The sequence below is a fragment of the Triticum dicoccoides genome, chromosome 6A (assembly GCF_002162155.2).
Source record: "Triticum dicoccoides isolate Atlit2015 ecotype Zavitan chromosome 6A, WEW_v2.0, whole genome shotgun sequence".
Classification (NCBI taxonomy): domain Eukaryota; kingdom Viridiplantae; phylum Streptophyta; class Magnoliopsida; order Poales; family Poaceae; genus Triticum; species Triticum dicoccoides.
The window spans coordinates 602002042-602016011 of record NC_041390.1 but is presented as its reverse complement, the minus strand read 5'-3'; the positions used below and the strand labels follow the sequence as shown (position 1 = coordinate 602016011).

Sequence of the window (13970 nt, the reverse complement as noted above, 5' to 3'; positions counted from 1 at the left end):
AATGCACATCACATAATCCTTGCAAGCATTACAACTAATGAGTTAGTTGCAAGATGATGTATTACGAAACGAGTAAAGAGACTTGCTAGTAACGAGATTGAACTAGGTATTGAGATACCGACGATCGAATCTTGGGCAAGTAACATACCGATGACAAAGGGAACAACGTATGTTGTTATGCGGTCTGACCGATAAAGATCTTCGTAGAATATGTGGGAGCCAATATGAGCATCCAGGTTCCGCTATTGGTTATTGACCAGAGATGTGTCTTGGTCATGTCTACATTGTTCTCAAACCCGTAGGGTCCGCACGCTTAAGGTTTTGATGACTGTTATATTATGAGTTTATGCATTTTGATGTACCGAAGTTTGATCGGAGTCCCGGATGTGATCACGGACATGACGAGGAGTCTCGAAATGGTCGAGACATAAAGACTGATATACTGGAAGCCTATATTTGGATATCGGAAGTGTTCCGGGTGAAATCGGGATTTTACCGGAGTACCGGGAGGTATATGGGCCTTAGTGGGCTTTAGTGGAAGAGAGGAGAGGTGGCCAGGGCTGGGCCGCGCGCCCCTCCCCCCCTAGTCCGAATAGGACAAGGAGAGGGGGGCGACGCCCCCCCTTCCTTCTCTCTCTCCTCTTTCCCCCTCCCGAATCCTATTCCAACTAGGAAAGGGGGGGAATCCTACTCCCGGTGGGAGTAGGACTCCTCCTGGCCGACCGCACCTCCCCCTGCTCCTTTATATACGGGGGCAGGGGGCACCCCTAGACACACAAGTTGATCCACGTGATCATATTCTTAGCCGTGTGCGGTGCCCCCTTCCACTATAATCCTCGATAATATTGTAGCGGTGCTTAGGCGAAGCCCTGCGACAGTAGTACATCAAGATCGTCACCACGCCGTCGTGCTGACGGAACTCTTCCCCGACACTTTGCTGGATTGGAATCCGGGGATCGTCATCGAGCTGAACGTGTGCTAGAACTCGGAGGTGCCGTAGTTTCGGTGCTTGTTCGGTCGGGCCGTGAAGACGTACGAATACATCAACCGCGTTGTGCTAACGCTTCCGCTGTCGGTCTACGAGGGTACGTAGGCAACACTCTCCCCTCTCGTTGCTATGCATCATCATGATCTTGCGTGTGCGTAGGAAATTTTTGAAATTACTACGTTCCCCAACAGCACCTGTGGTGCGCCATTAGTAAAAAAATTTAATGGTGTGATGCTAGTGGCGCACCTGTAGTGCGCCATTAGTAGGCAAAACAGGTGCATGTATCATGTTTCCGGTTAATACAATTCTAGCATAAATAATAAACATTTATCATTATATAAGGAAATAAATAATAACTTTATTATTTCCTCTAGGGCATATTTCCTTCAATATTTTCATCCCACCTTATTTCAATACATTTGGGCAACACATATTATTTGACGCATATAAGCGGTTATTGAATTCAGATGATACTAAGAGGCAATGTATTGCAGAACTTTTTGTCCTATCTAAGTAGTGTGAAATAAAGAAGGTAAAATCATCTGATCAATCATTGTACATGCCCTAAAATTATGTATTAAATTATAGTAAAAATTTGACAGCATGATTATATATAGCTTGAGCATGTGTTGAGAATGTAAGAACTAATATGGTGTAAAAAAGGTCATTACATATGTTTATATTAGTAAAATATTATCCAGCTACTCGGCCATAGACATATGTTTATAGTAATCTAATCTAGTTATGATACCTAACATATGATTACCAAGGTTGATGCTGGATCAGTGAGTAAAAGTTGCAGTACGAAATTTATATTTTTTTACAATGCTTTTGCGAATTCTTAGTTGGCGGGTTTTTAAAGAATCTCTCTCACGAAAACATCTCATTATTGAGCCAACAATAATTTTCTTTGAAGATGTGAATTTTATTAAACTTTTATTGCAATGATTTTGATTTTTAAAATGATCCATTAGGAATTCACTAGCACAGTGTGTGTGTGTGTGTGTGCAATGCAAACCAATTTTTTCATGAATTTATTATGAGTTACAACAAGAGAAAGATAAATTAGAGTTCGAATTACTTATTTGGGATTGTGTGAATGATTGTGTAGCAAGAGCACAAGGACAAAAGGGGATGTCGGTAACCATTCCTAGAAAGACATGAGGAGGAGCAAGATGAAGTGGCCATCTAGACATGAAAATAGTATGTTGGGAAATTGAACACATTCTTTGATTAGGGAGTTAGTGTACAACTAAATCTTATTTTGTAAGCATCCAATTAAAAATGAGAATCATCGTTTCATAATAATTTGTATGGATGGTTTGCATTGTCTTAATTTACAGAAGCAGATGCATAAACGCATGTATTTCGAAATCAAACTCTAACGCTATTAATATAATATTACTATGATGAAAAGGCTAGAAACTGACACAAATAGAAACTATTATTATTATTATTATTTGCTGGTACAAATAAGAATCATTGATTACAAAAAAAGGTTAGTACACTATGCATAACAACATAGTAGATTACTACATAACATATATATTAATATACCCGTGATTAAATCAAACATACCCAAGTCAAAACTATGCTCGGAAAAGGCTCATATTTGTGAATGTGATACCACTTTATAGATTTCTAGCCTTCACATCGGACGGGCCACTTTGCTAGTAGTCAAAAACAGTGCAACCTATTTGAGCATGAACTTGTTTTGAATGACATCTATGGGTGACTTGCATCTAGGATCTACGGGGCATATGGTGCATATCGTTTTTCTTGGATTGTTAGATAGATCTTATGTTAAGCAAGTCTATGTTAATTAATTTGCCTTTTGTGTATTTCCTATGTACTTTGGAAATTTTAAACATGACTATGTGATGTCCTTACTAGGGAAGGTTTTGAGCTCCATTATAAAGCTTGGATAAATTTGGAAGAATTTTGGGCTCAAATATATAGATGAGATAATATTTACTGTAGAGCAACAACCCTATAGTCCTTTTATTCTGGAATTTTTTGCCCACACCTATTTAATCCGCTCCCACTGGGAGTCGAACCCATGACCTGGGGTGCTACTAAGGTCAATGTAACCACTAGGCTACATGTACATTCGCTGTGATAATATTATCATGGTTTTCACGGATTTTAAAAAATTATAAATTGAAGTTCTCAAAATATTATAGATATCTATTTTTGATGTGAGAGAATGTATATTATAATATTTGACCATGTGAAAAAGAATCTTAAATAAAAAAATATTTGAAATGCTTTATTATTTTGTACAAACTTTGGACTTATGGTTTTATAAAAAGATGGCCAAATGAATTTCCCGTTTTAATTTATTGTCAGTTGGAATGATCACATAGATGAGTTATGGTTTAGTTTTGTCACATTTTCATGTAAATTTTAGTTGTATTCAGCCAACAAGAACCAAATAAGAAGCAAAAGTGTGCAAGCCTTTTATTTGCTCCATATTTTATCTTCACTAGATGACCCATTGCTTAATTTGAAACTGAAGCCAGGAAGTTAAGCAACACTATGGGCAGCACGTCAGCACATGTTTGTTCTATAAATCATCCCCAAAGGCCATTAGCATGAGTAATAATACACACGGACACAATATAAATGATCAGATGTGAATGACCAAATGGAAATTAAAACATAAGCCAAACCAGCCTTTGGGAGGTAGCTTTGTAGGTTGGTTGCCTCGTTGTGTTGTTACTTGGGTGTTCCTACTTGGGTTGCTCGAGTCGACCCATCCTTTTGCGCATGTCATGGCATTAGGCTTTTTTAAGCTCCCGGACACACACTCTTTCGAGCAACTATGGCTGAGCCACATGTCCTTTCGGTCCAGGTACTAGCCTAACCACCCTTGCTACCCGGTCATGCCCTGGTCATCAGAGACTAACTACAACCCGAAAATAACCACTTCGGCTCACCACTTTGGTTGTGCTATTCTGAGCAAGTTGGGTCCTCCCGGCCGGCATATGCTATTCTGAGCAAGTTGGGTCCTCCCGGCCGGCATATGCTAGGAGGGATAAAAATAACCACTTCGGCTCACCACTTTCGTGCGTAAGTTGTACATATCATACGAGTCACATGTACGTTGGTGCAATTGACCCACTAGCGATAAGGAATCACTACTTATGGTTATGGACCCTATTTTAGGCCCTATAAGCTTACTTTTTTCACTTAATAGGGCATATGTTACAAACATCATCCATGGCTTTTCAGGTCGCTGGTTAATAATGTCTTTCTTTGACCTGTTGGATAGGAGCAACATTGACTTGTGCTCACTCAACTCATTTGTGCGCCTTGATGATCGAGCTCAGTGGGATGATGTGTGTCACACATGAAGCATTCCAAAGCGAACTGTTATGTTGTGTGGAAACCATTTGCATGCGTACAATATGTCGTGCTCTTGAGATACAAGGTGCCAACGGTTGAACGTGTAAATTTAGAAGTTTTAAATGGACGCCAAATTTACAAAGTTATTAAAGGAAAGTTTAAATGGATGCCAAAATTACATATGGGCACAATTAAGGGAGTAAATCTTATGCAATATTCTTCCAATTTGATACCATATCTTGTAATTAATCCTTGGGCGATTCATCCAATATAAACACACTTGGAGATGGAGACCCTCCATCTTCGTGGAGAGCGAAGCCTCGCCCAAGCAGAAGTCCAGCGCTTGATACAGAGGAGGACAATCTCAGGTTGTCTCATAGGCTGACAACCGCAGAATGTGAGAAAGAACTCATTCACTATTAATAGTGTGAGTACTACTGCTAGTGGAAGCATATTCAACCCTGAATATATGGTACCACATCCAGTTCACATATATGGAAATTTTGGCACAACTTTAGAAACACAATGTGCTTAACAACGAGCCGTTGGAACATGTGTTGCTTCCCGGTAGCACACTACTCCCACTCGCACCACCACTGAGTACTCCATGGGTGGTGGAGGGATGATTGAAGGGGTGCAACACTCGGGTGGGGAGGGGGACTCAAAGACTCCTAGATCTGGGAGGTGAGTCCCCCACATTTGAGAAAGGGGTTCAGGGGCTTCGTGTGAGAGAAGCGGGGGGCTCTAGTGGAGGGGGCCAAGGGGGGCTCCGGTGGATGAGAGTGGGACAACATGTGTGTGTTGTGTTCATGTGTTGGGGGTGGGGGTGGGGGTTAAGGCGTTGCCAGTTTGGGAGAGGGTGGCGGATTAGAGGGTGAATTTTGTATTATTGGTATTAGAATCTTGCTTTTTAAACTCATTATCAATGTTGGGAATCACCTCTGAGTACCATCAGTTTTACCCTATTAGTGTTGTGTGTACTATACCAATGAATGGTCGTAACTTTTCCCAGTCAGTGATGTGATGTTGTCCGACAGGTGGAGCACCATGCCACGTCTCTCTAATAACTACTCGACGTTGTTGATCGCCTTGCTGTCACCATCAAGGCATGTGAATCTAGTTCGGGAAGGTTGCAGGAGGCAGGTCTGTTAGTGGGAGGCCACACGGGGAAAAGTCGATTGCTTGGAGGCATCAGCCTTGGGATCTTGACATCTGTAGGTTCCTCTACACGTCATTGCAGCACGACTCAGAAAACCTGCACATTGGTGCAAGTGCTCCCACCGCAAGCCACTGGGCACCTAAGACACTCCCACTACTCATCACATCAAGCTATACAACCACCGATCTCACTACTAGTGGAGGCCACATGCTTGAGGGGTATGTGACATCCAACAGTCTGGATCCGAGACCTAGGTTCACTTTCTCGGATATGGGGAGAGGGGCTCTGGTAGGGGAGAGGCTGTGGTGGCTCAAGTACAATGGGGTATAGGAGAGTTCTGATTGTGGTATCCGAAGAGTGCAAGAGGCCTCGAGGGCATCATACTGGGGCAGCAAAGAGAAGTTTAATAATTTTTGTACGTAATATGTAGTTGCATTGAGCTGGGAGCCCGGTACTGGTCTAGGTTGTGAGATGGGATGAAAATAATGAGTGAGGGTCACCAATTTGGCGTGTAAGTTGTGCATATTTATTAATAACGAGTCCGTTGGTGCACTTGGCTCGTTATCGGTAGGGAATCCTTACTAATGGGCTCTATTTTTCCTGTAGAAGTTAATTTTTTTTTGTCTTAACTTGGCATATGCTATAAACACCGTTGATGGATTGATGAGCTCTCTGAGATGACATGTGTCGGCCCATTCATATTTCACGGCTTGATGAGCTCAACGAGATGACGTGCGTCGCACAAGAAGCGTTCAAACATGACTTGCTACATCACATGGAAACTATTCGCGTGTATACGATTTTTTACGCTCCCACAATATAAGGGGCCAACGGTCGTCCGTGCACGTAAATTTAAAATATTTAAATGGACACCAAATATACAAAGTTATATAAGGAAGTGTTAAATGTGTGCCAAAATTACATATGGGCACAATTAAGGTAGAAAATCTAATGAAATATTATTTCAATCTGACGCCATATCAAAATTACATATGGCAATGCTGAACACAAATCTGGGATCACCGGATCTAGAGATCACCAGATCACCGGATCACCGGATCTGTGCTTGGTCATGGTCAACCTCAACCAACAATGGGAGGCACGCATGGGCATGCGGATGGGGAACTCTAGCATCGTGATGAGCTGAGTACCGTCCAACTATAAGCCCAACACTTGGATGCCACATTTTCTCGGTGTAAAGGAGGACCATATCAGGTTGTCTCACAGGCTAACAACCATGAAATTTAAGAAATAATTCATTCGTACTGAGATTGGGGTTGAGTTATCATCCTCCTAGGCGGCCAGACCCTCCACAATGGGGAAGAGGCTCCCATCGCTCTCAGAGTCCCATAGTAAAGATGATGGTAGTCACGCTTCCACCCCTTCCCCAGGCTTCTGAATGACCTCATTACATGGAGAAATTTACAAAAGCAAAAGTAGATCACATATTTTGGGAGGCGAGGGAGACCACTGAAAAGGTGTTGGCCATTGCACTAGTTTTTCTACATGTGAACCTCCTATCATGTGATGGGTATCGGGTTCATATCCTCCTTCCTTGACTGCTCTCCATCGAGCCTATCCAAGTTCAACTTAGCGGTAGTCCAGAAGTTACCGCGGAATACTTTAGTAGGGGAAAAGTCGCACGGGGCCTACTTCATCCTAATGGTACACTCGGGGTTAGATGTTCAATGCATAAGCACCAGCCTGGTGAAGGAAACACGGTGTTTCTTGTTTGGAAGGTGGTCATATGGTCTCCTACAACTCAAAGATTGTGGTATTCTGAGAAAGTCGGGTTCTCCGGGCATATACTAGGTGGAATGAAAATAACCACTGCAAGGAAGGTGATCTTATGTTCTCCAACAACTCAAAGGTTGTGGTATTCTGAACAAGTCGTTTCCTCCCATCATATACTACGTGGGACGAAAATAAGCACTGCGGGTGACCAATTTGGCGCCCAAGTTGTGCGTATAGTACCAAAGACAGGCCCGTTGGTGCAATTGACCCACTAGCGATAATGAATGACTACTTATGGTTATGAACCCCTTTATCGGCCCTAGATGTTTACTTTTTCGCTTAATATGCGGCATGTGTTACAAACATCATCGATGGCTTTTCAGGTTGCTGGTTAATGTCTTTCTTTTTGCATGTTGGATAGGAGCAACGGAGACTTGTGCTCGCTCTATTCATTTGCACGGCTTGACGCGCTTAGTGCGATGACATCCGTCGCACAAGAAGCATTGCAAAACGAACCGTTACGTCGCGTGGAAACCATCTGCGCGCGTACAATTTGCCGCGCTCTCGCTATACAAGGGGCCAACTGTCACACACGCGTAAATTTAAAAGGTTTAAATGGACGCCAAATATACAAAGTTAAAAAGGACGGTTTAAATGGGTGCCAAAATTACATATGGGCACAATTAAGGCAGTAAATCTTATGCAATATTCTCCCAATCTCTTGCCATATCATGAAATTAATTCCTTGGCGATCTCGCCACTATAAATCTACCCCTCCTCCCTGCCTAAACCAGCAACTTTCCTTACCTTGGCTAGTTTTATCCCTTTGCCGGCAATGGCTCGCAAGAAGGTGACCCTGCAGTACATCGCCAAGGACTCCGCCCGGCGCACTAGGTTCAGGAATCGTCTCGGGAGCCTGATGAAAAAGGCGACCGAGCTGGGCACCATGTGCGATGTCAAGACCTGCCTGGTGGTGTACGGCGAGGGCGAGGCGGAGCCTCAGGTGTTCCCTTCCCACGCCGAGGCGGTGGATATCCTGAATGAATTCAAGAGCATGCCGGAGCTGGGGCATTGCAAGAAGACGCTGGACCAGGAGGCATTCCTCACCCAGCGCATCGCCAAGCTCCGGGACCAGGTCGACAAGGCTCGCCGCGAGTGCCAGGACAGCGAGATCAGGTACCTCCTTTACAACATCATGCACGGCAACCACCCAGGCCTCGTTGACCTCAGCGCTGAGGAGCTCGCCCGCGTTGGCTGGAAGGTGGACGAGCTCCTCAAGAGCCTCGGCGAACGCATGGCAAAAAACCATGTCCAGGCGCCACCGCCAGCTCCATGCGTCAGCACCGACAACATCGACATGGGGTCTCCGCCGCTGTATCTGGCGTCACCGCAGGAGGAGGAAGGCTGGCTTGACATGGTGAGCTCCGGTGGGGACGTCGGCACCCAGGTCTACGGTGGCAATGCCAGCCACGACGGCGCCGGCTTCTCCGGCGGTGATATGATGATGGAAACGCAATTCTCCGATCTGGGGTTCAGTTCGTGTCCTTTCCCTCCCATGTAAGCCTGGCGGGATGAGGATCTCCAGCCGCTTTGCATGGCCAGCTATCATGCGATCTATCTCTCGTTATTTATTTAGTTTCCTGAAAGTGTTATATTATTCGTCTATGTGCGTCGTTGTATTCATCTTGCTCTCTGAACCAAGTCTTGTTTTTTATTGTAATGTTGTTATTGAATTGTTATTCCGTTGATCTCTACCCAAAAGGCTATTTTTTTTTATCTCTGCTGCGCATTTGGTGGTAAATCTTAAGTTGCACCTGTTTTTTGTGTCACAATTGTGTTTTGTCTGACATTACTTGCACAGCTAAATGCCTGATATATAATTGCTGCTTGATTGCTGTCAGGGCCTCAAAGAACCTTTGTCTCGTGTGTTGACCTGTTGGGGCTTCTGTCAGGGCCTTTAATTTCATGCTATTTTGGTGTCTAGAATTTTACCTTTTCTGTGGTAGAAACGAGTTGAAGATTCCTTCTCCTGGAGCCAGCTAAATGTGCTGGATGATTAATATTTTCCTGGATACAGATTAGAGAATTAATTAACTTTTTGACTTAATTACATAGCGACAGCTCGCGACAGGCAAACATCAGAACTATGGAAGTTCTCCATTGTGCTCTGCTTGGTCGGAGCTGTGTCATGTTCTCTGTTCTTCAGACCCTTCTCCGTTCTTCAGACCGGCCCACAGGAGTTTCTCTACATACCTCTGCTTCCCATGCTCTCGATCTTGCTCTACGTCACCCCACTGACCGGACCTCCATCAGCATGTAAGTTTGAGAATTGCAACTATTTCCATGTTGTGTTGACTATTCTTTTTGCTAGCGATGAACTCTACAAGCTGCAACAAGTGACCGATCAGGACTTAAATTATAGCGTTCCTACAAATTCCATGCTATGATAATAAAGGTTTAAAGAAAACATGTTACCACCAAACGCCCACTTTAAGTAGCTCGCCAACGAAGCAATCCGCATGGCATTCGGAGACCACTAGATTAGAAGGCGTGTCCAACAAGAATGCTAATGGGCCAATGGAAACTATGCGCACACTCAATGGTGTCGTCACTCTTCAGCATTAGTAGTACAAACTACAGAGGAGGCAAGAATAATATTGAAGTGCCTCCGCTTCAGCATGTGTCACGCGCATTAAAACTATCAATAATAAGCACCCGCACATTGAACTTTATTTTGACAATTAGAAGAAAGCATCATGTAAAGAATCATGTTAGAACTTAGAACCCACGGAGTTGATAAGGACTAGCCATCCTCTACAGGACAAATGCATCCCTTTCCTCCGCGTGTTTCCATGGATAACAACGGTCATCCTCTATAGAACTTATTATTATTTGCGGGTGAAAAGATAAATTATTGATTACAAAAAGAGTTAGTACAACATGGATAACAACGCGGTAGATTACTACATAACATATATATTAATATATCAGTGATTAAATCAAACATACCCAAGACAAAACTATGCTTGAAAAAGGCTCATATTTGTGAATGTGATACCACTTTATAAAATACTAGCCCGCACATTGGACGGGCCACTTTGCTAGTTGTCAAATCAGTGCAACCTATTTGAGCATGAACTTGTTTTGAATGACATCTATGGGTGACTCACATCTAGGAGCTAGAGGACATGTGGTGCACATCTGTTTTCTAGGATTTGTAGAAAGATCGTATGTTAAGAAAGTCTAAGTTAATTCATTTGCGACTTATGTATTTTCTCTGTGCTTTGAAAATTTTAAACATGACTACCTGACACTACTAGAAAAAGCCTTATACTAATTTCAAAAACTAGCGGTGGCGGCTACCAAACAACGCTCTCCACTGGAGATGCAATAGCAGTGGCGGGCGGTAAATATGACCCACCACAAGTATGCTTCCCTAGGTGTGCCCGCGTGCTGAAAGTGAGTAGTGGCGGGCAACTACATGCACCCGCCACTGCAACTTGAGCCAACAGTGGCGGGTTGTACGTACTGCCACCACAAAGACTTAGATTTTATATATCCAGAAGTTAGCACAGGCAGGTAGTATGTACCCGCCAGAAGAACTTTTAACCACCAAAAATTGCCAAGTAGGTTGTATGTAATAGGAAGTTCGAGTGCCAGCCGTTGCTTTTTGGCGTGGCGGGCATTTGCCAATACATGTCACTGTTATTGCCGGCCCCGGCGCCGATTCGATTTCCACCCAAAACCGGATATGGAAAGTAAAAATCTCTCCACTCTTCTGAATCCAGCCCAACCACGTCGTTGTCCTCTACCCGCTAGCCCTACTCCGTCGCAGCCCACTCCTCTCGCCGCCACCGACGTCCTCCACCATGGCCAGCCTCCCTCGCAACCGCCCCCGTCCTCCACTATGGCCGCCCTTCTCTGTTGGGGCCCCCGTCCTCCCTCGCAACCCCCTCGCCATGACCGCCCTCGTTCGCCGGTGCCTTCGTCCACCACGGCCGCCGTCCGCCATCATGATCGTCTTCGTCCGCCGAGGCCTCCCTCATCCGTCGAGGCCTTCGTCCCTAGAGGCTGCTCTCCTTCATGTTCCCCGAACGCGATGGCCTCCACCAGCAGCGGGGTGCTGATACCACCGCTGTCAGGCAATGCCTACTCAATCGAGGCCACCGATCCGTTGTCCGCATCATGCTCCAACAGTGTGCAGGTAATTAAATTTGATTCGTGTTAGAATGTAGATTAATGCTGGTGTTTATATGCACGTTAATATAGATTGTAGATGACACGCCAAATAGATCTCGAATGGCTGTTTAGTTGAGGAAGGGAAACAACTACTTAAGTCAGGACATGATTACTCTATAGCACATGTTAGGAGAAGCAAAAATAATGTAGATTGGCACCCCTCGCCACGGTTGCCCACGTCTGCCAAGGCCTAGACGAAATTGGCACTCTTTGCCAAGAGGATTCTATGAACCACCTTGATAGAAATGAAATTAATATTTTCACAAAAAAGATATAGATTGTAGATGAATTGATCAACAGAGCTTCAAAGGAGCGTCTAGAATATCACGAAACATTGATTAATTTCTGTTTCACAACATTTTTGACACTCAATGTTTTCATTCTTTAGCAGAAGTCATGCCCAAATTCTTTGTCCATCCATACTCTATATTATTGGTCGATGTAGAACACATACTCAAAATATATATAAATCATTGTAATACACACTCTAAAAATTACATAAATCATTGTAATACTTACCTTAAAAAAGATTCTATTCTAAAAAATTATGTATTACCAGCATTAAAAAAGGATAAAATTTATTAAAATGTGAAGTGATGAGATTGCATTTTACATACTGTATATTACTTACCAAATTATTATCAGACATGTCCGTAGCTGTAAAGCAATAATGGATCTGCTCAGGATAGTCCTCATTCGTCTGTAATATAGTGTGCATGTTGTTGCGTTGCCTTTGTGTTAGATTAAACTCATTGCTGTATGCAACATGTCTTTCTCCTTCGTCAAATACGTCATCTTTATGAATTTAAAAAATTGAACAATTGTTAATTATATAAAAGTATTAGTAAATAAAAAACTAATAAAAAACAATATGTACTTACTAATTATATCCTTCGGTTCACCATTTGGAAGTATTAGGGACATATACATCACAAAATCTCTACAGTTGTAGCAAAAATATATCGTGTCTCCTCTTCTTATATCGTCGTCGTAGCAAAAGCAATCTCATCCAATGCCACTTGTACGAATTCTATCTCCATTATCTCTCACACACATCCTGTAGCTTGATCCATGAGAAGTCTCGGCTGTGAAATAGCGTTGTTCGATGTAGTATCTAAATTGCTTAACTCCTTGGCAAAGTATATTCTACACATAATTAGTGTACGTAGTAACTTACACCGCAATTTGATATACAATACAGTTACATATCACATTACAAACGGAAAAATGTTGACTCACAATCTCATAAAGATGACTGTGTCGAACCATCACTCAGAATTGTGGTACTTGTTCATGATCTAAGGTGCACGGTATTACACTAGTACCACAAATCTCGCAGACATTAGCCATTTGAACCTAAAATAGTCACATTCAACTGTGTTAGAACACATCAAATATTAGTTTAGTACATACAAAATATAAAGTAAATATGTTACCTTGGAGTACTCGTGAATTTTTCTTGATAGAAGGCAAGCAACCAGTTTGTGTGATACACTCTTACCTCCGATAATCCACTTCTGAGCCCTAGCTCAGCTGCACCTGCCCTGTCGAAAAAAATCAAATCAAATACTAGAAAAAAATCAAAAAACAAATTGTGTGGTAAATAAATTGATGCTGTCCGCTCCAATTTTCAACTCATTTGGATATCTGAGTAGCTCTCGGCAAAAAAGAAAAATTCAGGGTCTGTAAAATGGGTTAGTATTCACGCACTGTTCTGACCCAATTTATCTTTTTGCCGAGAGCTGCTCAGATGTCCATATGAGTTGAAAATTGGACAAGACCTCACGGATAAATTTATTTATCTACCACACAAAAATTGGATTTTTTTTGAATTTTTCTAGGATTTATTTTTATTTTTCTGACCGGGTGCAAATGAGCCTGGGCGCCGAAATGCAACACTCTCTTACCTCTCACCCTGCGCAGCGTTGTTGTCTCTATTTATACTTAGGCATATATGATTACGTGTGGTTCAAACAAAAAATAGGTTGTCTGGCTTATCATTCATTTAGCATACGGAATGGTTGGCAATGAATGAAGCATGCATACCCCTAGTGTGGCGATAGTAGGCTACGTGCTATTTATAGTGAGAATGTTTGTGGCTATTAGTTACTTCTATTTATAGTGAAACGGGTTGCGGCTAAAATGTTTGTGGTTTAACATATACTAACTAAAAGTGGATTAGGTGGTTTAACATATATTTAGGATACGGAATTGAGTATGTGGTTTAACATATATTAACTAAAAATGGTAGGCAATGAACGAAGCAAGCCTCTGGTGTGACAACACGAGGCTAGGTGCTTGTTACAAGGTTGAGGTCACTTGCAAAGAAATATGTGTAGATCTGCAAGATGACTTTATGAAGTGGGCGGTCGTTTTGCAATCTTATCATGCTTAGCGTATCCCTTGTTGGGGAAGGGCCGAGTTCATGCATGTGGTCCACTTGCCCATCGATCTGGACGGCACCGTTCAGCTTGACATGAACCTGTTAAAAAATTGGCATAC

General features: G+C 42.8%; 1 protein-coding gene and 1 long non-coding RNA gene across 3 annotated transcripts; one reads left to right on the top strand and one right to left on the bottom strand.

The window, feature by feature from the left end:
* Nucleotides 1-8064: 8064 nt before the first annotated feature.
* Nucleotides 8065-8790, top strand: LOC119318312 (agamous-like MADS-box protein AGL80). The gene has a single exon (XM_037592849.1). The coding sequence runs from the start codon at nt 8065-8067 to the stop codon at nt 8788-8790; it is 726 nt and encodes a 241-aa protein (XP_037448746.1).
* A 515-nt stretch (nt 8791-9305) lies between these two features.
* Nucleotides 9306-13372, bottom strand: LOC119314479. 2 transcript variants are annotated; one of them, XR_005152327.1, is made up of 6 exons: nt 13332-13372; nt 12905-13012; nt 12708-12824; nt 12350-12614; nt 12100-12263; nt 9306-9616 (listed from the first exon to the last, which is right to left on the bottom strand). It is a non-coding gene; the product is annotated as an uncharacterized LOC119314479 (long non-coding RNA). The 2 variants fall into 2 exon arrangements; XR_005152328.1 differs by having other exon boundaries at nt 12905-13007.
* Between the last annotated feature and the right edge of the window lie 598 nt (nt 13373-13970).

Excerpts from the sequence above, each read along its gene's own strand:
- LOC119318312 (XM_037592849.1), top strand. The coding sequence starts at position 8,065 with ATGGCTCGCAAGAAGGTGACCCTGCAGTACATCGCCAAGGACTCCGCC.